The sequence below is a fragment of the Lagopus leucura genome, unplaced genomic scaffold (genome assembly GCF_019238085.1).
Source record: "Lagopus leucura isolate 7727_CA_CO unplaced genomic scaffold, USGS_WTPT01 Super-Scaffold_100002, whole genome shotgun sequence".
NCBI classification, from domain to species: domain Eukaryota; kingdom Metazoa; phylum Chordata; class Aves; order Galliformes; family Phasianidae; genus Lagopus; species Lagopus leucura.
In genome coordinates this window covers 10,130,657-10,153,632 of record NW_024962263.1, presented here as the reverse complement: position 1 = coordinate 10,153,632, position 22,976 = coordinate 10,130,657, and the positions used below count along the sequence as shown (strand labels likewise).

Genomic DNA, 22,976 nt, shown 5'->3' with positions numbered 1-22,976 from the left:
GGCGGACCTGCTGGGAAGAGCTCCGCAGAGAAGGACCTGGGTGCCCTATGAGTGCCTCAGCAGACACATCTCAGCCCTCGCAGGAAATCATTTCTTCCTTATATCTACTTTAAATCTACCATCTTCCATTTTAAAGCCATTTCCCCTGTCCTGTTGCTACATGCCCTTACAAAAAGTCCCTCCCCAGCTTTCCTGTCGGCCCCTTCAGGTACTGGAGGGCTGCTGTAAGATCTCCTTGGAGCTGCCTTCTCTTGTCCAGGCTGCAGATCCCCACTCTCTCAGCCTGTCCTTGTAGGGGAGGTGCTCCAGCACTCTGATCATCTTCATGGCCCTCCTCTGGACCTCCAGTATGTCAGTGTGCTTTTGTGTTGAGGGCTCCAGAACTAGATGCAGTACTCCAGGTAGGGTCTCATGACAGCAGAGTAGAGAGGCAGAATCACCTCCTTCGACCTGCTCATCCCACTGCAACCCAAGGTACGGTTGACTTTCTGGGCTGCAAGTGCACATTGCCGGCTCATATTGAATCTTTCATCAGCCAGCACCCCAAAATCCTTCTCCTCAGGACTTCTCTCAAGCCATTTTGGAGGACTCACAGTGAATACCTACTGAATTCTGCTGTTGATGTTTATTCTTTTTTAGAGTTTGTTAGAAGAACTTTTGTTTCTGTCGTGGCACAAAAAGAGGAGAGGATTTACATTTACAAGAGGATCTGCTCTACTATATGGTGGTGCTGTTTTACCTTGCTTAAGGGAATTTTGTGCATTTTGTAGAATGAAAGCTTATGCTGAACGTATCTGCAAACTTCTCATGGTAATTATCGGAGGACACCTTGATTAATCTGCTTGTATTTTAATGGTTGGTAACGTCTTAAATTGTTCAGGAAAGCAGGCAACCATGATGATAATGGTGCTTAGAAGCTAAAAACATCTTGTAATTATGTGCCACTCGTGCACAATACATCCCAGGAACTGACAAGGGGAATGAAAATGTGGTGATTCTGTTGAGTTTGTACTATTCTAATGCCAAGTCATGCCCATGCAACTATTGTGATTTTTTAGTAGTTTGTGTTTTTAGAGATACGTGTATTTTTAGAGTATAAAAATGGAAAAAAAAAAAGATGAAAGTTAGCAAGTTCTGTGTCAGAGCTGAGCAGTGATCCATTTCGCTCTTTTGCCTCATGACCACGTATATTTTTATCAGATAAATATGTGTGGAAAAATCTACAGTAGATAAATGGGATAGACAAATATTGTATGTATTTGGTTCTAGCATTATTTCTAGCCGCCAACACTTAGCAGTTAGCTGACAAGGGTAAATTTGATGTTGCTTATTATCCCACTCGTATAATATACAGCATGCCTGCAATCACGTGTTTTTATTGTCTGACAAGTGAAACTTGTTCCTGTATGACTAACGGGGTATTGAGTAAGGAAGTCTTATAGTCTGTGGTTTTTGATAAAATGTGCTGTTTAAGACATTAAAGCACACATCGCAGATTCCTATTTTTTCAGTGTGTGACAAATTCCTCATAAACAGAATGAGCACGTAATTGGTTAGATTTAAACTAGTTATTTAAAAGTATCTAATTATCTTAATGTGGGCATTGTGATGTAGAATTTTCTACATTTGGAAGCTCAAAAGCTTCAGAAAGTTAGAGTGCACAAACTTGTTGAAGTGTATTTTCATGATTCGGGCATCAGTTCTAGAAATCAATGATTCTGAGCTGTATTACTCAATTAGTAATTATATGATTTCAGTGAGGAAATTACTGATATGCTTCAAGTTTCATGATTCCTATGGTAAGGTTAATCATCACCTTTATTCATAGTGACTCCCTAAGGGTTAATGTTTGCAAGAAAACATAAAGAATCCAGCAAAAAAAATGCTTCAAAATACGGATCTCTCTGGGGTTTGTCTGGTTCTTGTCCTCCGCTCTGTGCTGCTGCATCGCTGATGGAAAATTATTGGCCTTTATTGTTTTACTCCCTGTGGGTTTCAGATAAGCCAGATGGTGAGATCTCCCTGTAAGGGAGTTTTCTGCTTGGTATAACCAATTTTCCAATCCTGTATTAGTAATGAAGGAGTTGCGGTGTGTAATCCCCTTGGGTCTGAATGGCTTTGCGTACCTGTGTGTTCATTTGATGACTGCTACTATTTCTCTTATTTAACTGAAATCCAGACACTTCTTATACTGCACAGTATGAAAACGTCCAGTTTCCAGTTAGCAAACAAATGTATGAATGAGGCATTGCTAATTGGCATTTGATACTTTTATAAGCTTTTTATTTTTTTTCCTCACAGACTGAGACAACAAGATATTAAAATTTCAAGGGAGTTCAGCCAGAAAAGTTTCTGTTGGTTTGTCCTTTTTGGTAAGGCGTCTTCCAAAGATCTCCAGTTTGCTTTTTAATATATTAGATCACATACTTTCAAACTCACTTTTTCAGTGTGCGAATCAAGATGCTGTCAGTAATGTGAGATGTTCCCAAACAGAACATTAATGGAATTGTGGAGTTGAAATCAGGGAATTTTTTTGCTGAAAAAGTGAGAGGATCTGGATAGTTTTTTCCACTGGAATATGTTTAATTTGAAGGCATAATTTATTTCAGGATTATGATGTGAAGTATTGTATGCCTAACAGGATTCTGATTCCCAAAATATTAACATAGAAATTGAATAAGGATCTTAGGAAAGAAGCAAAGAACACTGTGTAACACGATTGGCAAGGATTGTATGGATTTTATACAAAGTGAACTTCTGCAGTTTGCACTGTATACTACGCAAAATTTAGTATCTTGTGTGGGTGAATATATTGTATTTTCAGTAACCTGTGAAAACTTATAACATCTCATGTTTGTATTTTGTTCCCTGTAAGCATCTCACTTGCAACATTCTTCTTTAACAAGTGAATGCAAGCAATTGAGTGTTTTCTTCTAAAAAACAAGAGCAAAAGCCAACAAACAAAACTTCTTTTGGGTTGGAAGGGAGCCTCTGGAGGCCAGTAGTCCATATCATGAATTAGATGATCCTTTAGATGGTCTTTTTCAACCCTAGTGATTCTGTGATTGTATGATCAAAGTGTGTCCAGGCAAAAGAGGTTGTACTGAGCTTTGTTCAACCCAGTTTTCAGTCTGTCAAAGAAGCCTGCATCCATTCATTCCTCCAGCACTGCTGTCAAGCCAGCTCTTCTGCCATGGCTGTAATGCTGTCATCCTGGTCAGGCCACAGTTCTGAAACTGTTCTTAGACTTCTCATTTTTCCTGTTTGTTCCCCACGGTTCCTCAGTGTGTACAAACATTTGCTTTCAGGAGATAGATAGTGTTCCAAGAGCAGAGTTCTCCGTGCCATCTTTTTCTTTCTTAACAGTAACTTTGGGTTTCCATTGTCTGCAGTGTTAGCAAGACCCATTGCCCACCAGAGGAAGTACTCGAGTGCAGAGCTGGTTCAATCTGTGTCTGTAACTGTGCTGATGTAACCTGTAGTTACGAATAAGTATTTGGTAAATTCAGTGGGTATGCAGGCATAAACAGATTATGTTTGTTGAGATGTCATCTCTTTACAAGATACACAAATGTGTATCAGCTGCTGAAAACTGGCCCTTCTATATGCATTTTTGTTATGTTTTCATATTTGAGGAGTGGACTGAGCTCTTAACGTAGTTGGTGCTGGAAATCTGATGTTTTTTGCCTTCAGTACTGAGTGGGTTACTTGAGTTAGCAACCGAGAAAATGTCCATTAACATAAAATGTGAAGTAAGGAAATGAACAAGAAACCAACTTACTTATCCTTTCTACCTTAAGAAAAGTGAAAGAAAAAAAAAAATGCAGCTCAAAAGAGATGAAGAATCATGATGGCTGTTTAAAAATAAAAATAAAAAAAAAAAACACAAAAAACAAGGATGTGGAGAAAGTCAAGAAGAAACAGTTTCTATTGACTTGTTAGTTCTTTTTGGAAAGGTCACTGAGAATTTACACAGTGACAAAATAACAACCCAATTAGTATCTGTCCACTAAAACTAATGCTGATGTTTTTCAAATTCTTCTGTGTTGACGAGTGGGACTGAGATTCAGCATGGACTTCTCTAAAGGAGTGCAGGGAAGATATTAGCAAGGCTATGAGCTTCTGCAGCAATTACTGCCAGATTTCAATCTGCAAAAGAAGCAAGATGTAATTAAGAGCTATGTGCAGGTTTATTTTTTAGGAAAAATCTTTTAATTTTATTTCCAATAGCTATAAGGGATACAGTTGATCATGAGAGTAAATCTTAAAAGCACAGGAGCCCCTTCACCTAGCAAAATATCATTTCATTAATTGTTATTACACAGTAATTATAGAATTAGGGAGAGTAACATTTATTCTGTGTCAGTCACATTTCCTGCCCAAAACTGAGTTCAGTTCATGATGACAAATTAGTTACCAGTGATGAAAAAGGAACATTAGAGAACTGGTGGGCTTTATCTTGAGAAAGGAATCTCTTTGTAAAGGGAGTTTAAATTGCAATTTTTCAACTGAGCAAGATTTTTATTAATATACTCATTCCTCCAGAAAGACAAGCAGATGAGTAGCCTTCTCTGTTAATTCATTTAAATATTTTAGCAACGAAGTAAAATAGTAAAGCAGTAACCTTTTGCTTGCATTGTACGTGCAAGCAGAACATTTCCAAGAAAACAGTTTATGTGGAAGATACAAAACTCAAAGTAATTCTTGGCTCTCTCACATTTAGGTGCAGTGATACTCACAGGCTTATGCACCTCTCCCCAGACAGGCCAGGATTGTGACTCTGTGCATCTGCCCAGTGCACGGAGTGGGGTGGTGGGCTATAAGGCAGGCATCTCTCCATGCCTTACTAAAGTCTGTGTGCTTTAGTTTGTTCCCCTCCTCCCTGCCCCCTGTTGTTTTCATTAGGCTTCAGGTGAGCTCTTGATATGCACCCATAGTTTTGAGTCCACTTCCAGTAAAGCCTGATTTCTTCTCAAGCCCATCTTATTCACAGTTTTGACTGCTCATTGGAGGGAGCTATGCTGCAGTCTTCGCCTTCTTTGAATGTATTTTCTCAGGAAATCCCTTCTGCTTCAAAAGCAAAGACTGTTTTGGTTTGTGGTGTTAGTCTCAATGTAAGGGAGTGGACTGTACTGTACAGTACATATGCCTTGGAAGAGGGTAGTTATGGGGTTATCCTGCAGCACGCTGCTTTGCAGTGAGCCCTCCCTTCATTCCTGGCTGCTGGTTAGCCAGGCAACTCCGCTCATCAGCTATAACTGCAGAAACTCATCAGGACCTTGGCTGTGGGATACTGCTGTGCTTACATAAACATCATAAATGTATCAGAAATTCAGCATACACATAGTTTAGTGGAGGTCACAGCCAGTACGTGGATCACTGTCCAGCCCTGCCTAGGAGGAGTGTGCTGGTGTAGTAGGTGTGCATTGATGCACTTCATTCCAGCAGAACCAGCTTGCTGCTGCTGAAGTTGTGGTGTTGTAGATGTGCTTTGCTGTTGAGAAGGTGCATTGTTAAGAAAAATCTCATCGAGCTTTCCAAAGAAAAACAAGTTATATGAGTTCATTCTGTTGGGGAAACGTTGCTGTTGTCTAACGGCCGTGTTTTGGGGTTGTTGTGATCTGATACAGCAAGATTTTAGTTTTTATTTGAGCAAAAAAATGTATTTACTCAGCTGCCTGTCATCCCTAGGAAAACTGCCCTGCATGTGAAATGGGGCAATTTGTGATTGATACACCTTACCAGGAAATGCTATTAGAGATAAAAGAGGAATTTAGAATTGGACATTGAAAGACTACATATGAACTTCATTTTGAAGTTATAACAACAGTGGAGTCTTGGCATGATATTAGTCCCTGAGGGAAAAACAAGCTCTTGTAGGATTCTTTTCTATTTATTTCATTTATTATAAGGTTGTTGTAGTCATGCTTCTTTGCTCGCAACAATTGCAGAGCATAATCTGCTTCGCTTGTATGTTTTATTGCTTCTGCATCTGTTTCTGTCATCCTTTACATGCTGTGTCAATGGCACTACAAGAGTGGGCAAGAAGCAAAGTTGCAAAGTGTGCAACTAAGATGCTTTCACAAATTATTTCAAGGGCTTCAAGCAAAACCTCTTCTCGTGCTTTTATTATTTTTTTTCAACTTTTCTTATAGTTTTTAATATATTAACATGGGACATCACAATGTTACCCTTCTTCCAACTGTAGCAGTATAGAAACTGCTAATACTGTAGTGTGTGAAACTCCTTCAAACACTATGCCAGTGTAGTACAATTAGTGCTGCTGTTTAGAAAACGTTATTTTTCAGGAATAAATGCTATAGTTCAGAAACTCCATATGAATTAGAAAGTAGAGAAAAAATGTGTTGATTTGAACATCCAAGAAACAACAATTACTTCCTCTTGAGTTCATTAGTTTATCGTTGCTTGCTTTGTATGGATATTATGGGTTAATTATAGAAATAGTCTATAGCTAAATATACTACAGCTAGGAGGCAAGAAGAGCATGAAGGTCTGCAGTACTGCTGTGAATGAGATAAGTTGGTGACATAAGTTATAAAATTCTTGAAGAGTGCCTACAGACACTTTGTAGAATGCAAGAAGAGTATTCCAGTGGAGTAGTTTTTTGCTATAAGAACAGAGGAGGTTGAGGCTGGTGTTTCTGAGCAAAGATTTCTTGGCCTATGCATTATGATGATGCATACATTTAGCTACACCTAGATCTTTCCCGTTGCAATTTTGGAATTAAATGTGTGTACCTGGAACCTTGACAGAACTCAATCTTAGTTACAGGGCAGGTGGTTCCTATATGAGTAATCTTGAGATTTTTCCACAGAATGAATTTATGGCAGAAGAGTGTAGATGTTAAATCATAAACCTTATTTCTGTGTTGATTTAGATACCATAGAGTGAAGGAGACCCATTTATGACCTCAAGGCTTCATTATGGTAGGTGCTGTACAAACACAGAACGCAATATCAGTTCTTCCCTGTAGAAGTTGAATTTTCCCTGTGCATTATCAGACTAACCTGATGCTGTGCTGCTAGTAGCTGAACACAGTTATTAACCTTTTGAAATGTACAAGTGCTCTGTCTGGTCTGGTTTTTGAATAGGAATATCAAACAAAAGAAAAATAGCATCCAGTGCTGTGATGCACATAAACTTCTATCTCTGTACATTTTGGAAGTGTCTTAATCTCTTGAAGATTATATCACACTGTGATGGTCATCATGTTCTTGTTCCTTGCTCTGCTTGTTCTTGAAGAAAAGACCATTTCATAAGATGCTAAATAGTCAACGTAGGTATTGGGGAAATTTTGCCAAGAAGCTTTCATCTGGGGACAATGAGTATATATGGAGTGAATTTTGTCCAGCTGTTTTTACACACTTGAAAAATGAGATTTGTAATTGAATTTTTGAACAATACTGTAGACACAGTCTTTCCAAGAAATGGCAGCCCCTCGTGTAGTTTCCATAACTTCTATTTTTTCAGACCTGCGTGGCCACATTGTCTAGGGAGATTAACATTACTTGAAAATATTAAAGACCCAACAACTCAAAAAATCCAATGTTTTCCCGAATGAACAAAACATTATCAAAGCAAATGGCATTTGCTTTTTCATACACAGAACAAAAAGAGCAGTGCTAAAACCCACGGGCAGTCAGGAAAAATAAACCTGTCAAATGTCAGCTTGTTTCGTGCTCCGTGACATAAATTAAGAAAGCAAACTGCACTGCCCTCCTTGGAAGATGTTCAATCTTAACATATTCCTCTATAAAGGAAGAAGACAAAAAAAGAAAACTAAGCAAGTCATTTATTCATATGTGTGGACTGAAGTACAAGGAAGAGGAAAGACCATATACCATAAAAGTGTTTGTAGTTAATATAATATCTCATATTGTACTTGGAAGTTAAGCAGTCACTTCACCTTTCACCGTTTCAAAGGATAAATTTTACTGCATTGTGGTTGTGAACCTTGAAAAAATAGCTGTAGTTTTAGGTAACGTTTGGTTTAATGGTAGTTTTGTCACTGAGTCTGTTGTAAGTACTTAGAAGTGTGTTTGTGGGTGCAGGAGAAGTGGATTCAGGTATAGGGAGGTAGATGGAAACAAGCAGGGGAGATGGACTGAAGAATTCATTACTTTGGAAGTTGAAAGATAAAATTACTGGAAAATAAAGACAGGCTGAGGTGAAAAATAAAGTTCCTTCTGGTTGATTTGTTCTTTCCTCCTCACCCACTTTTCCTGACCTCACCTTCTCCTGACCAGAAGGGTTTTCCTCCCAGCTATTTGGCTTGATGAAATATTGGAAAAAGGTGGTAGAATGTGTGTTAATTACATATTAGAAGAAAGTTGAATCTAGTGGATGGCTTCCCTTGCTAAATTTGTTTTTAACAGACTGTTCCTTTAATATGTATGTACGAGGCTATTTTGGTTATGGAACAAAAATATACATAAATATTAAAAACTCAATCAAAGCCTTTAAAGTTCTTTCGCTTAGTTTTCAAGTGAAGCAAGCAGAACAGATCAGTCTGACCCATGAGACAAAGCTGTGGTCTCAAAGTGACTATTACTGTTAGAAAATTATTCCACATTTGAGATTTAGAAAGATAAGTTCTTTTTCAACAAGAATAGGCATAATTGAATGTTTACTTCTTGTCTCAAGTTCTTGAGGAGTGGCTTACTTAGCATGCATAGTCTGAAAGCCCAGTCCTTATTTTAGGAGTTAATTTAGACTGGATTGCACACAGGAGCCTGAATGCATCAATTTAACGGAGTTAGAGAATAATGTGACAGTTTTGATTTTTGCTTCTGCTGAAGAGAGCAGTTAGGAAAGAAACTTCTGTAAGATTTTTGACCTCAGTTGCTTAATAACAAGCCACCTGACCTCGCAGTTCCATAAGCTCTTCTGTGTTATACTGATACCTTAGTGGGTTGGTTTTTTTGCCATGTAAAATCTCGGACTCTCAGTATATGGGAGTTTTATCTAAAGTAGGAAGCCATTTAAAATGTTTTATTTCTAGCACAGGTAAGCACAGTTTACATCGTTGCTGTGGTGCAAAATGTGCATTCTTAACTTATACTAATAAGCAAATCTTAATGATGCAGAAGCTATTTTCAAACCCTTGATTATAAGCTGCCCGTTAATCTCAAATATGAGCATAGGTCTTTGTTTCTAGAGTTTCTGAAGTTTTGTGTCAACTCACAATTAAATCTGATTATCAGGTAAAGAGCTCTTTGGTGATCTGTTGAGGTACATCTGTAGAATGTGCAGATGGATAAAAAGGAAGGTGAAGATGATGGAAGAGAACAAATGACTGATGTGCCAATTGGAGAGAAGGCTTACGTGCTGCCAGTTTGAACGGGAAGGTAAACAGAAAAGAATGTCTGAGGAGAGTATGAGAACATGTGGTTGAGACTGAAGCTCGTGAAGCACACTTCCCATTTTGAGGTGTTGTACATTGCTGGGTAGCCGCTGTGGCCGAGGTTTTGTTTCCTTTGTTCTCTCTGATTTGTGCACAGGAGGAAGTCTATATCCTTTAGCTTTGGTTTTTCTTGTCTTCTGTTTTGCACTGGTGAATCAAGGCAGTATACTGTTAGGCTGTACTCTGTGGTGTACTTTACTCAGTGCAGCTGTTGAGACTTTGTACAAGACTGCCTGGGTTCATTATGTACATAAATTATGTTCTACACAGTTTAAAACACTGATTTGTCTTCTAAAACATGATGTGTCGTGTGTGTATCCTTGAAATTTGTTCACTCCTGTGCCCACTGTGAGTCTGTTTCAATAATAGCCATGACTTAAACGGAAAGCAGGAGAAGAAATTTGAGTCTTTGCTTCTGGACCTCATCCCAGCTTTGGGACCTCATCCCCTTTGGATATATTCATTTCTGAGCATTTTGAGAATAACACCTCATATGCAGGGCTGTTGGATGCTCCAGACTTTGCCTCGATCCAAGATCAAAATCTAATTTCTTTCACTTTCAGTAACTGCTGAGCATAACAGTTTGAAGACCCAATTTAGGCTGTATTGAAAGCAAGATTTCTTTATTGGCAGCTTTACAGGAGTCTCAAAAATTGTTAAATAAAAGCCAGCATAGATACAAAAATAAGTGTGGGTGAAGTGTATAACGAAAAAAGTTTTGTCAACTTGTTCCTAATGCTACATGGCGAAATATGCTTTAAGAGTCTCGTGCATTGTAACATCTTGCCTTATTCTCCTTGGGAAGTTGAACATTTCTGTCTGGGGGTATTTCTGAGGATTCCGTGGATATAATCCAGGAGTTCTTCTAGACTTTATGTATGTCTCACAGAGGAATTGCAAAGCTTCCCATCTTGCTTGATGTAGTTGAAGCTAGAAATAGTATTATAAGACACAGAAAGTTATATAGTGGTTGATTCTAATGCAAGGACATGCTCTTGCAGTTCAAACTCTGTTTTAAAGACTGGTTTTACATTAGCAAATAAATGTTGAACTACTTTTTATTTATTTATTTATTTCAATTGTGAATGAAAAATGCTTTATGAAATTTAGCTTTTAGTTAACAATTATTTTTAGAGAATGGCTCAGTTGGTCAATATTTAAGTAGATCCGTGTATTCATCTGGTCTGGAATCTTGAGAGCAAGGCACTTAGGCATGACTTCCTGAAGATAAGGGCTCAGGGTCTTTTGTAAGACACAGTTGCAACGATGCAACCTTTTCTTTTAGTGAGATTGGACTGAATCAGCTTCTAATGTGGCAAACCAGTCAGATAGTTTTATCCTTTCCTTTTCTCTCTTTGGCCACCTGACATGCAAACCTTCCAGCATTTTTTTTTTCTTCTGGTTTTCTGGTCAAGGTTTTCATGTCAGGCAGCAGGAACCTGGTGCTGTACAAACCTTTGAGGGCTATTTGGGTAAAGCTTGATTGTCAGGAATGCTTTATCCATTGGGCTGCATTATTTCAAGCAGTGACGCTGTGATTGCCTCACCAGGTCCCTGGAATCTGCTGCTTTGGCTACATCTCTTAAACAGAATGCTTTAAGTTATTTGGGTTTGTTCATTCTTTCATGTTGATTCACATTGCCAGTTCAAACTGGCAGCACGTAAGCCTTCTCTCCAATTGGCACATCAGTCATTTGTTCTTTTCCATCATCTTCACTTTCCTTTTTATCCATTTGTACATTCTACAGATGTACCTTCTATATGTCCTGATTGTCAAAATTCAGTGTATATAGAATATGTTCACAATGAAAAGTTTTGGAGTGGCCTCACTCACCAGATAGGTTAACTTTTAATTTCCAAACAGAAATATGTTCAGGACTATTCTTCAGTTTTTCTGATCACATATTTTATGCTACACTGGCTAGGAGGTTTACAAAAAGGTGGTTGGAGAAGAGATCATAGTTAAAATAAATGAAGATGTGGGATGTATCGGAAATTTGTTATTGCTGTTTTGAGGAGAAATTCCAATTTTCCACACTTCTATGTTTTCTTTCTGAATAGAAAGGAATTCACTGATACGGTTTTGAATTCTGGAACTGAAGCATTTTGTGTTCTGATAATTGTATAAGGATCATCCAACAGATGGCTGTTTATTCATAGCTCAGATGACAATGCTTTGAGTTTGTAGGTACATAGACGAGTAGTTTTTTGTTTGATAGTGCAAAGCAGTGTGATGTAGTCCTCCCAAGAAGTTGCTGATATGAAATCTAAACATTTTTTGCAGAAATAAAATGCATTGCAAATCAATTAGGTATTCTGAGTAAATAAGCAGGTTCATGTTAATTAAAAGAATGAAAAGTGATGACTGTGTCTCTTTTCCCAAACTTGTTATGCCTGCCGTTATTTAAAAAAAAGAGTCTGGACTGTTCTGCCTCATCACTGAATGCAACCACGAAAACCCAAATAAGTACACTCTGTCTTCTTTCTGATAAGAGATAGTTGTCACTAAATAGATTTCTGCCCCCAGCCTCCTGTGTGATGGTGGGGAAGTTTCTGAGTCCAAAGATGAAAAAAAAAAATTTAAATTAATACGTAAGGGTGCAAGAACAGTGCTGATCTAAAGGGATCTGTATGTTAGGGAGTGTTTTGGTATTGCAGAGCTCAGTGCTGGTAATGGTAAGGTTAAGTTCTTATGGGTAGAGATCAGAAAAAGGCCAGCAAAGTGATGTCCTACTGAGAGCCTGTTGTAGATCACCCCACCAGGATGAAGAGGCAGATGAAGCATTCTGTGAGCAGCTGCCAGAAGTCATGCAATTGCTAGTCCTTGTTCTCATGGGGATTCAACTTTATCAGGTTTTTGCTGGAAATACAATATAACAGAAAGGAAACAACCTAGAAGTTTCCTGGAGTGAGTAGAAGATAACGTCCTGATGCAGCTGATAAGAGAGCCTACCAGGGGAGATGCCCTGCTAAATGCTGTTTTTTATGAACAGAGAAGTACTGGTGGGAGATGTGGTGGTCGGAAGCCATCTTGGGGATAGAAACTACAAAATGATAGTTATTGATGTGGTCAATCTGAGAGGAAGGTCAGCAGAATTGCTACCTTGCAGAGCAGACTTTGGGCTGTTTAGAAGATTGATTGGGAGAGTCCCTTAGGAGTCAGTCCTGAAAGGCAAAGGGATCCAAGAAGGCTGGATGTTTCTCAAGAAGGAAATATTAAAGGAACAGAAACAGCCATCCTCAAGTGCCCTAAGACAAGCTGATGTGGAGAAAGACCAGCCTGAGTGAACAGGGAGCTTTTGCTGAGACTCCTGGCAAAAAGGAGTTTGCTTCATGTAGAAAGGGCAGGCAAGTCAGGGAGAGTACAAGGATATTGCTAGGATAAGTAGAGAGAAAATAAAAAAGACAAAAGCCCAGCTAGAACTTAATTCGGCTACCATTGTAAAAGATAACAGAAGGTGTTTTTAGAAATACATTAACAGAATGAGTGCCAAGGAGAATCACCATCCTTTACTGGATGAGGAAAAAGCTGAAGTACACAATGCCTTCTTTACTTCTGTCTTTTTCTATTTCTTTTTCTAATCAGTTATCCTCAAGGTACTCAGCCCTCTGAGCTAGAAGACAGGGATAGGGAGCAGAATAATCCTTCCATTCCTTCAGGAGGAAACAGTGACCTGCTGCTGCACCAGGCTGTCACAAGTCCATGGGGCTAGACAGGATTGACCTGAGGGTACTGAGGGAGCTGATGAAGTGCTTGCCAAGACACTTTCTGTCATTTGTCAGCAGTTCTGGACAACAGGGGAGCTTCCAGATGACTGGAGTCTTGCCGGTGTGACTCCCATCTATAACAAACTTTGGAAGGAGGATCTGGGGAACTACAGGCCTGTCAGCCTGACCTCAGTACTGGGGAAGGTTGTGGAGCATATCCTCTTAAGCATGATCACACAGCATGTGCAGCACAGTCAGGAGGTCAGGCCTAGCCAGCATGGGTTCATGAAAGGCAGGTACCGTCTGACCAAACTCATCTCCTTCTGTGACTAGGTGACCCACGTAGTGGGTCAAGGAAAGCCTGTGGACATAGTCTGCATAGACTTTAGTGTAAAGCCTTTGACACAGTCTCCCACAGCATTTTCCTGGAGAAGCTGGTGGCCCATGGCTTGGACAGATACAGTCTTTGCTGGGTGAAGAACTGGCTTGATGGCTGGGCCAAGAGAGTGGTGGTGGATGGAGTTAAATCCAGCTGATGACCAATCACTAATAATGACCAGAGGTCAGCCCTGGGGCCTGTCCTGTTAAATATGTTTATTGGTGATCTGGACAAGGGGATTGAGTACTCCCTTAGTAAGTTTGCAGATGACACCAGGTTGGGGGGAATTGATCTGTCTCAGGGCAGTAAGGATCTACAGATGGCTCTGGATAGGCTGGAGTTATGAGCTGAGGCCAATTATATGAGGTTCAGCAACACCAAGAGAGAGGTCCTGCACTCTGGTCACAAAAACCTTGTGCAATGCTACAGGCTTGGGGCAGAGTGGCTGGAAAATTGTGGGGTGGAAAAGGATCTGGGAATGTTAGTTGACAGCCGTCAGAACATGAGCCAGCAGTATGCTCAGGTGGCCAAAAAGGCCAGTGGCATCCTGGCTTGTATCAGAAATAGTGTTGCCAGCAGGAGCAGAGAGATGTTCAGGGAGGATCTTGGCTCTGGTGGGTAATGTGTTCAGTTTTGGGCCCTTCACTATGAGAAAGATGTTGGGGCTCTGGAGCATTTCCAGATAATTGCGGTGAAGCTGCTGAAAGATGTGGAGCACAGGTCTTACAAGGGGTGGCTGAGGAAACTGGGATTATTCAGTCTGGAGAAGAGGAAGCTCAGGGAAGATCTTACTGCACTTTGCAGCTCCTCGAAAGGAGGTTGTGGTGAGGTGAGGGTCTGCCTGTTTTCCTAGGTAACTTGCAATAGGATGAGAGGTAATGGCCTTTACTTGTGCCAGGGAAGGTTCAGGTTGGATATTAGGGGAAATCTCTTCTCAGAAAGAGCAGTGAGGCAGTGGCACAGGCTGGGGTGGTGGAGTCACCGTCTCTGGAGGTGTTCAAGAACCGTGTGGATGTGGCACTGAGGGACGTGGTTAGTGGGCACAGTAGGGATGGGTTGACAGTTGGACCAGATGCTCTTAGAGGTCTTTTCCAACCTTAATGTTTCTGTAATTCTGTAGTGATTCTATGGCAGCCGTGAGATGCGTGGTAATGTATGACTTGGATGCACACTGCTAATGCTGATGCGGGAGAGTCCAAGCCTGTCACACATGTACACATCCTTTTAGCCTAAGTGTTTATTTAGGAATTTGTTTAAATTTGAAAAAGCTGTGAGCCTTTGTGGAGCTGCTGGGCTCTCAACTTAGTTCAAAATTGCTGGAATGATGAGTAAACATGGGTATGGTTTGTGACATGGGAAAAAAATTAATTTAATAATTCAGCGCTCTTGCCCTGTAAATGAAGAAGGTATGAATATTTCCTGACAGAAGTGTTGCATCATTAATATCTGTAACGCTCTTGTGGATTAAGTATTCTTGTCTTTTTATGTTTAGAGCTGCATAAAAGAGACTTGTGTATATGGGGGCAGCAGCTTTCTCCAGGGGAAGCATCCCAGGAGTAACCTGCTGGAGGTGTGATGCCAATGTGACAGGGCCTAGCAACACACTGCCCTGCTTTTCCCAGGTGCCTCAACAGAGGCAATTTTGATCCTCAAATGCTGACAATGATGTTAATGCCGCATGGACTTGGCTGGTGTGTCAGTCCACTTAAAATATCTCGAATAGGAAATTCACATTTTGCATATTTTGTAAAACACAGTCAAGTTGGACATGAAATGCTAAGCTTGAAGAATAACGAGGGAAACGTGTTTGTAGCGTTCTGCAGCCTTTCTCAAAATCTGTCTGAAACTTTGGAACCAGAGAGCACAGAGTGCAGCTTCATTACCTATTTTAGTTCCTGGACCCGGTGATCTGCCCATTTTGGTTCAAGAGGGATATGTCAGTGGCCTGTATATCTTTCATTTGCTGATTACTTGTAGGCATTTCTGTCTTGGCACTTTACATTTTTTTCTTTTCTTAGGAAATAGGTGAACATTTTATTATTAACTTTTGATTTTGTGAACTTAATCTCTTGAATTTTTATCTTGTTTGTGTGTTGCAGCTGGTGCTCAGGATAAAATTGGCTGGGCTTTTGGCTTGGGCTTAGAGAGGCTGGCCATGATCCTGTATGATATCCCTGACATCAGACTGTTCTGGAGTGAAGATGAACGCTTCTTGAAGCAATTTATTGTGCCTCATATTTCCCAAAAAATAAAATTCCAGGTAAAGTAATATGTATGCAATAATTTTCTGTCAGTAAGAAGTGTGTGTAGGCCTAAAGAATATAGTATAATTAAGTATAATTAAAATTCTGGATCATTAATGGGTCAGATTTTTAAACATAAGCTTTCATACTATCATGGTTCTTTGATACACAACAACAAAATCTGGCTGTTGATAATAACATGTTTTCAGCCAGATAATGTTCTGAGTTGCTGCTGATACTCCATGAATATCTCTCTTTTGAATAATACTTAAACACATATTTAACTTTTAAATCTGTCCAGAATAAGATGTGTGTCTGAATTGATTGTGTTCTTGAATTCTTTTCATAAAAACCTGTTAGATACTGACACTTCAACTATTATAATATGTTTCTTATTTTCTCCTTTGTTTTTACTCTAAATTCATTGAATTCAGCATGAGTTGCATTGTTTAACATTGATAAAATGCTTTCTGAACCTGTACCACTGTCTTCAATACATTGGCTATTTTCTCCAACTGGTGGTGATGGTGGGAGTGTAGTCTCAACTTTTCCTTTTGAAACTCCTCTGGTGAGGCTTCACATGATTTTGTAGTTGGCAACTTGTCTTACTACTTGTAGTAGCAAAGTAGTCAAGCATAAATGGATTGAGTGGAAATGCTACTTCCATAATATTCTCCAGTATCAGTGCAGGAAGGCTTAAATCAGCTGGGATCACTGGTCTATGGGGGAGTTGAGCTGACAGCTGCGTAGATGTCTGACAAATTCTGAATTAGTAGAGCATGAAAGTGCTTATTGCTGCTGCCTTTTACCATTTTCCTTGGTTTGTTTGTGAACAGCTTTATTAACCTTTTTTAGAAGTGAAAAATTTAAAGGGAAAATCAACAGTGATAATGCTGAGGCAGTCACCATGTCCAACCAGAGCTGCATCCATTTTTGAGTTCATGGCAGTTCTGGCACATCTTAAAAATAAGAAGTTGCATACAAACATGTGAAAGAACTTTACAGTAAGAGTGGCAGAGCACTGGAACAGGCTGCCCAGAGAAGTGGTGATGTCTCCTTCAATGGAGATGTTCAAGATCCATCTGCATGTCTACTTGTGCAACCCATTGTAGGGTATTGCTTTAGTAGGGGGATGGACTTGATGACTGGGACTTGAGGTCCCTTCCAACCCCTGTGATTCTGTGATTTGGTGATCTTGTCTGATAGAGTCAAAACAACGTTTGGATAGGCTTTTTTTTCCTTTTGCTTCTCTAGCACTATCACTGGGGCAGTCAGATAGTAGTTACTGCTTACAGAAAGAAGACAGTTTTGCCACTTTTCCTAAAGTGGATCTGGTTTCCTCTATCTCTTATAGCAAATCTGGCCATTTGTTTTTGTAGAGATAGTCACAAAATTGAGCTTTATTGATTTAAACACATTTTGAAGTGGTAACATGAATCATGAGATGCGGTGTAATAGTGGCTGTCTTCAAGGTAAAGGAACAATCAGCTGCCACTGTGCTCTGTCTTAAACCACAGAGAATGACTGCAGTAATATTACCTGACCATTAATTACTGCTGTATTGCAATAATGTGTTGGCAGTTGCTGTACCCCAGCAAACAGTCCAGTGAAAACGTTGAAAACCTGGGAGAATAAAGTGTGAGATAGGAGCAGAGAAGATAGAAAGATGGGTTACTTAAATTCTTTTCATTGTTCTACAGCAATAGTCTGTCCAATGTTTCAGAAAGCTTGCTTTTTTTTTCCTCTGGTGTCAAAAACTTCTTAAAAAAAATCATTCTAACCCTTAGTTTATAATTTTCAGTGCTGTCTCTCAAGACTGCTAGTGTCTGGCTTGACTTTTTTTGTTCAGAAGGTAGCCTGTATTCAGCCTTCATATGCTGAACCTTTTGAGCTCAGTACTTTCTACCCATATATACTGACTTTGCATTTTAAGGGTAATGACTCTTTGAATGAGAATGTTGTAAATAATCTCTGGTGCTACCATTGGGTCTTTATTGATGAGAATTGGTTTCAGCTATGCTGTATAGCCAGGTTAGCAGACCTTCTGCACCTGTCTTTCTAAAGAGATGTAATTAATTTATCCTGGGGTTTATTCATATCTTATTTGAAAGAGAAATTTTAGTCTGTCTTGCACTGTTGATGTTTAAGAAATCTTGAAGGATATTAGAAAAGTGATAGATTTTCTGTACACAAGGCAGTGCAGTATTTTTAGCCTGGCTGAACTGAAGCAGTATGGACTACATTTTCTGAGAGCCTTTCGCTGCTCGAATTTAATGCTACAGCCTCACAAGGCCTGGGTAAATGTCCATCCTAATGTGCTTAACTATGATAGACTTCTCAACCTTTGGGTACTCCCCTGTCTGTTCTTATAATCTGGATATTATCCACCAACTGAACTATTTTTCTTTCTGTTCATTAAAATGTTCTTCAAACAGATTAAGACCACAGTGAACAGCAGTAACATTTAATAATAGCTTGGCTAAACGTATTCTTGTTCTGAATGGAATTTAATTTGAGTTTTTTCCTGGGACATAAATATATGTTTTGTGCCTTTAAGCAGCCTGAATGTGTCAAGTTTTTTCCTACGTCATCAGTTGCTGAATTGATGCATGTAGGCTTCAGTAGGTCAGAAAGCTGCTGGGAAAGCTGACAGTGCTTGTACCATTGGGGTCACTCAGCACAGCAGTGCTAGAGTGCTGCTCCCCACAGATCAGCTTGTGGTGTTGATTTGGATTACCTAAATCACTGCAGCTATGATTTGACAGAAGTCACAGCAGCGAGGGGCTACTTACCTGCCTTCAGTCACTTGTGTAGTGCTTCTGTTCAGGCTGTGAAATGAAGAGCTGAGGGTGGACAGGGCAGGAAAGACTAAGCACCTGCAAGGCGTAACGTAGTAAAACAAATGGCCTGGATCCGATCTACTACACTGTTATCTCTCTGCTCATCACAGTTCTGAGCAGAGTTGCGTGTAATCACTTTTTGGCCCATGTTGAACCTGCATTCTTAAAAGAAAAAGATATGTCTGTGGGCTGACAACTTACAAGAAAAGGTACAAAAATGAAATGACATTTAGGGAAGGAAGACTCTCACAGTTGAGGTGAAGTGCAGTGTGCCCAGAGGTGTTGATTAAGATGAATGGACTCTGGAGACAGGGCAGCTCCCAGAACCTCCATCACTGTGCTGCCAGACTGAGCAAGCTGCACGTTGTGCCCACTGACTACTCTTGCCTCACAAAATCACTTTGGGCTGATGCTGGCGGTGGCTGCTGCTGCTGTTCTTTTAAATGAGTATTTTGATTGCAGATGAGTCTTGTAGACTGGTCTCAGATCAGACAGAAGTATGTTTATGTTGTTTTGAGGGAAGCACTATCTGATTCCTAGCTAAATGCGGACTTCCTAGGTGGGATTATAAGGGTTGCTTTCTTCTTGTTTTCCTCATTTCTGCAGTATCTATATTATTCTGCAATATCTACAATAGCCCTCGCACCACCTACATCTCAGCACCCTCTTTCATCACCTGAAGGGGCTGCTACTTCCTTGTATCTGCTGGCACGTGCAGTCTCTCCAAACTGTTTCTTCCAAACAGTGCTAGCTTCTACTTATAACAGTAGACTTCCTAACCATGATCATTTTAATAGAGACTGGATGCATGGAGCTCCTAGAGCATCTCTGCTGGGAGTGAGGAGAGCTGAGTAGCTTGTACTGTTCACTGTTCACCTCCCACACAGCTGTAGCCAAAATGATGTATGTAGTCCTAAATTAGGAGCCTGTTTCTGCTTTGAGAAGTGTCCAGTCAAGGTTAGCAGGGATGATGCTCAGAAAAGGGATGATGCTTCAGAAAGCTCATGTTGTGTAGAAATAAATGATTCATTACGCAAAGTGAGCTTATCTTGGTGGATAGCAGATTGGCTATGAGCCAACAGTGTGCTCCTTGGGGCCAAGAAGGCCAATGGTCTCCTGGGGTGCGTTTAAAAGAGCACAGCCAGCAGGTCGAGGGACGTGATCCTCCCCTCTACTCTGCCATGGTGAGGCTATGTCTGGAATGCTGTGTCCAGCTCTGGGCTCCCAAGTTCAAAAAAGACAGAGATCTCCTAGAAAGAGTCCAGTGGAGGGCAACAAAGGTGATCAAGGGCCTGGAGCATCTCCCTTATGAGGAAAGGCCGAGTAACCTGGGGCTGTTTAGCCCAGAGAAGAGAGGACTGAGAGGGGATCTCGTCACTAGTTATAAATATTTAAAGTATGAGAGTCAGGTCCATTGGGGGGATTCTTTTCAGTGGCGAGCAACAATGGAAGAAGGGGCAATGGGCACGAACTGAAACGCAGGCAGCTCCAGACTAACACAAGGAAGAACTTCACTGGGAGAGAGGTGGTGCCCTGGAACAGGCTGCCCAGAGAGGTGGTGGAGTCTCCTCCTATGGAGATATTCAAGACCTATCTAGATGATTTCCTGTGAGACCTGCTGTAGGGAACCTGCTTTAGTATGGTCCTGGCCTCAGTGATCTCTAGAGGACCCTTCCTACTCCTAAAATTCTGTGATTCTATCATTCTCCTATGGAAAGTAACAAAGGTTACCTCACTTCCATTTGCCTTCGTTCAGTGTGCCGTATGAATTAGACCCCTACACAGAGCATCTTTATGTTGTTGTTACTGTGCACTTTTCAGTTTATTGAGGCAGTCATCATCCCTGTGCATCTTTCTTGTGCACATAACTGATTGTTCCTGAGAGACAAGGTAGCTTGTCCTGAAGCCTTAGTAGATTATGAATATAAAATTCACTTGCAGGTCCAAGGGAAATGTTTTATAAATTAAACCTTTTTAATCTATGTTCTTTTTTCCAGGCTTTGGAAAACAGATCATTTCACGTGTAAGCCAACTATTTCAACCAATTTAATCTTACTGCGTTCAGAGCAAAAAATGAGTCTGTCTAATCCATCATTAGAATGCTATACTATATAATTTATATTTATCTTCTTATTCTGTGATTAGCTTTATTTTCCAATAAAAAAATAAATGGATTCACTAGGTGCTACATTTTCAGATATTTTTCATCAAGATTAGGTAACTCCAAACTTAAATGGTTATTCATTTATTATGCTTACTTTCTAATAGTGCATCTATTAAAGGCAAATGCACAGCCATTAGTATGTAAATTCAACTTGGATGTCTGAACAAATGAGGTACAGCCTCAACTGTGATTTATTGTCTAATTAGTTTTACTGTAATTGAAGATGTATAAAGTGTGTGTGTATACACATGTGGAGGTACAACAGAATAGGTGATGGAATAGCATAAATATTTTATTGGCATGACTTTGGGAAAGTTGAATTTTCCTGTGTGTGACTTCTGTAGATCATACTAAATGAATGTCAGTAAAACCTTTACAGTGCCATGTAGCATCTTGGGCTTGTCTGTAAGCTCTGCAAAACATTGTGAAATTTGTTTTTTTATTTTGGATAAGCAAAGAAAGAAGGCAAAAATACCTTCTTTTCTGGGAGGCCATGTACTGAACTGCATGATTGGATTAGAAATTGCTTGACCAAGTCTTCTCTCATCAGGGTGTTGTATAATTTATAGCCAGTGCTCCAGGAACCTGAGTCCTCTGGCCTCAGACAGGCAAAGTACTGAAGCATATGCTGAGCTTTTCACTTGTGAGTAATCCCATTTAAATCAATGAGTTAGTTCCTGTTCTCAAAGTCAGGTATATACTAAATGGTTTAGTAGGTGTGGGTCAGAGTTCTCTTACTTACTAGGATCCAAGAGTGATCAGTGCCTTGTAGGGTTGAAGTTGAGAAAACTTTCAAAATGGCTGTTGTAGGCATTTGGAGTTCAATGTACCCGTCAGTCTTCAGTCTGTCTTCTTGCTACAGCTTTGGGGCTCTTCCTTCAGGTACAGAACATGGCATTTATCCTTGTTCAAATCTTGTAAGGTTACAGTTGTCTCATTCCTCCAGGCTGCTTAGATCCCTCTGTATGACAGTCTGGTTACTGAGTGTGTCAGCTCCCACTGTTTGGTGTCATTCTTCAGATTTTGTGAGCAAGCACTGGATCACCACTCCCAGGTCACTGAGAAAGATGTGAAACTGTACAGGTACCAGTATAGACAGACACCTGCAATACTCTACTTATACTCTGCAGGAAAGCCATTAAGAACTCATTAACCAGTGCTGAGTCTATCCATACAACAGGCATTTTTCACATATCTCTTTATTCAGCCTTCCAGACAAAAATGTCCTAACTTGGGCACAAGAATTCTTTAAGAGACAATGCCAAAAACCTTTCTAAAATCATTAATCATCAAAAAAGGTAAATTATAGCTGCTGTTCTCTCCCTTTACTGGATTAGAAATCTCGTCAGAGGAAGCATTCAGGTTGGTCAGGCTTGATTCAGCTTTGGTAAATCCATGTTGACTAGTTCCAGTCACTTCCTTTTCCTCCGTATGTGCAGAAATGTGTTTCAAGATGAACCACTGCATGGTTTTCCATGACAAAGGTGAAGCTTACCAGCCTTTGGTTCACTGGCTTGCCACCTGGCTTTTCTGAAGTCTGGCACTATTGCCTGTCTCTTGTCATTGGGGATCTCTCATGATCTCCATAACCTTTCATAGGTAATAATTCCCCTCTGGTGAATGCACATCAATGCACTAGACTCAAACCTTTGATCCACCTGGCTTTAAGCTTTGCTCAGTCTGACCTGTGGAGTACACCAGTACAGTTTTTATGACATGGCAGATTATTTTAAAAGTTGAATTTATTTCTTTATTTCTTCAAATTCTCAACTATGCGGGAAGTACAGGGCCTTATAATAAATGTAGAGAGTGCCATGGAGGTTTTGGAAGCTTGAAATGTGAAATACTCCTATTCCCACTTGGAAGATGTCCTTTCTTTTGACCGTAGTTCCAGTCAGACACAGCAATTTAAACTCCTCTACATTTCAAAGATTTTGATGCTTTTGTGATTGTTATCTACTGCCTGTTCCCAGAGCCTTGGTTCTCTCAGTACAGGATAAGAGGCATAATATTTTGTTCTTTCCTGTGTGCTTTTCTGCTTTGCTCTTCCAGTTGCACTGCAGCAGCCATGTATGTAACTACACTGAGAAGCAGTAGATCAGGGACCTTTTTATCTCTATGCTTCCTGAAAGCCTTATCAGTCCCCAGATCCACTTCACAGTTCTGCCCCATCCCCACAACTGAGGAGACAGCACCTTTGTTTTTAGAGGCAGGATAA

General features: G+C 40.1%; 1 protein-coding gene across 6 annotated transcripts in view; it reads left to right on the top strand.

Moving 5' to 3' along the window:
• Window positions 1-22,976, top strand: part of FARS2 (phenylalanyl-tRNA synthetase 2, mitochondrial) — a 231,136-nt gene that overhangs the window by 119,929 nt on the left and 88,231 nt on the right. For all 6 annotated transcript variants that reach the window (XM_042869137.1, XM_042869135.1, XM_042869133.1 and 3 more), the window contains one exon: window positions 15,611-15,771. In XM_042869137.1, the coding sequence (XP_042725071.1) occupies window positions 15,611-15,771 (161 nt within the window). The remainder of the gene's footprint in view (window positions 1-15,610; window positions 15,772-22,976) is intronic.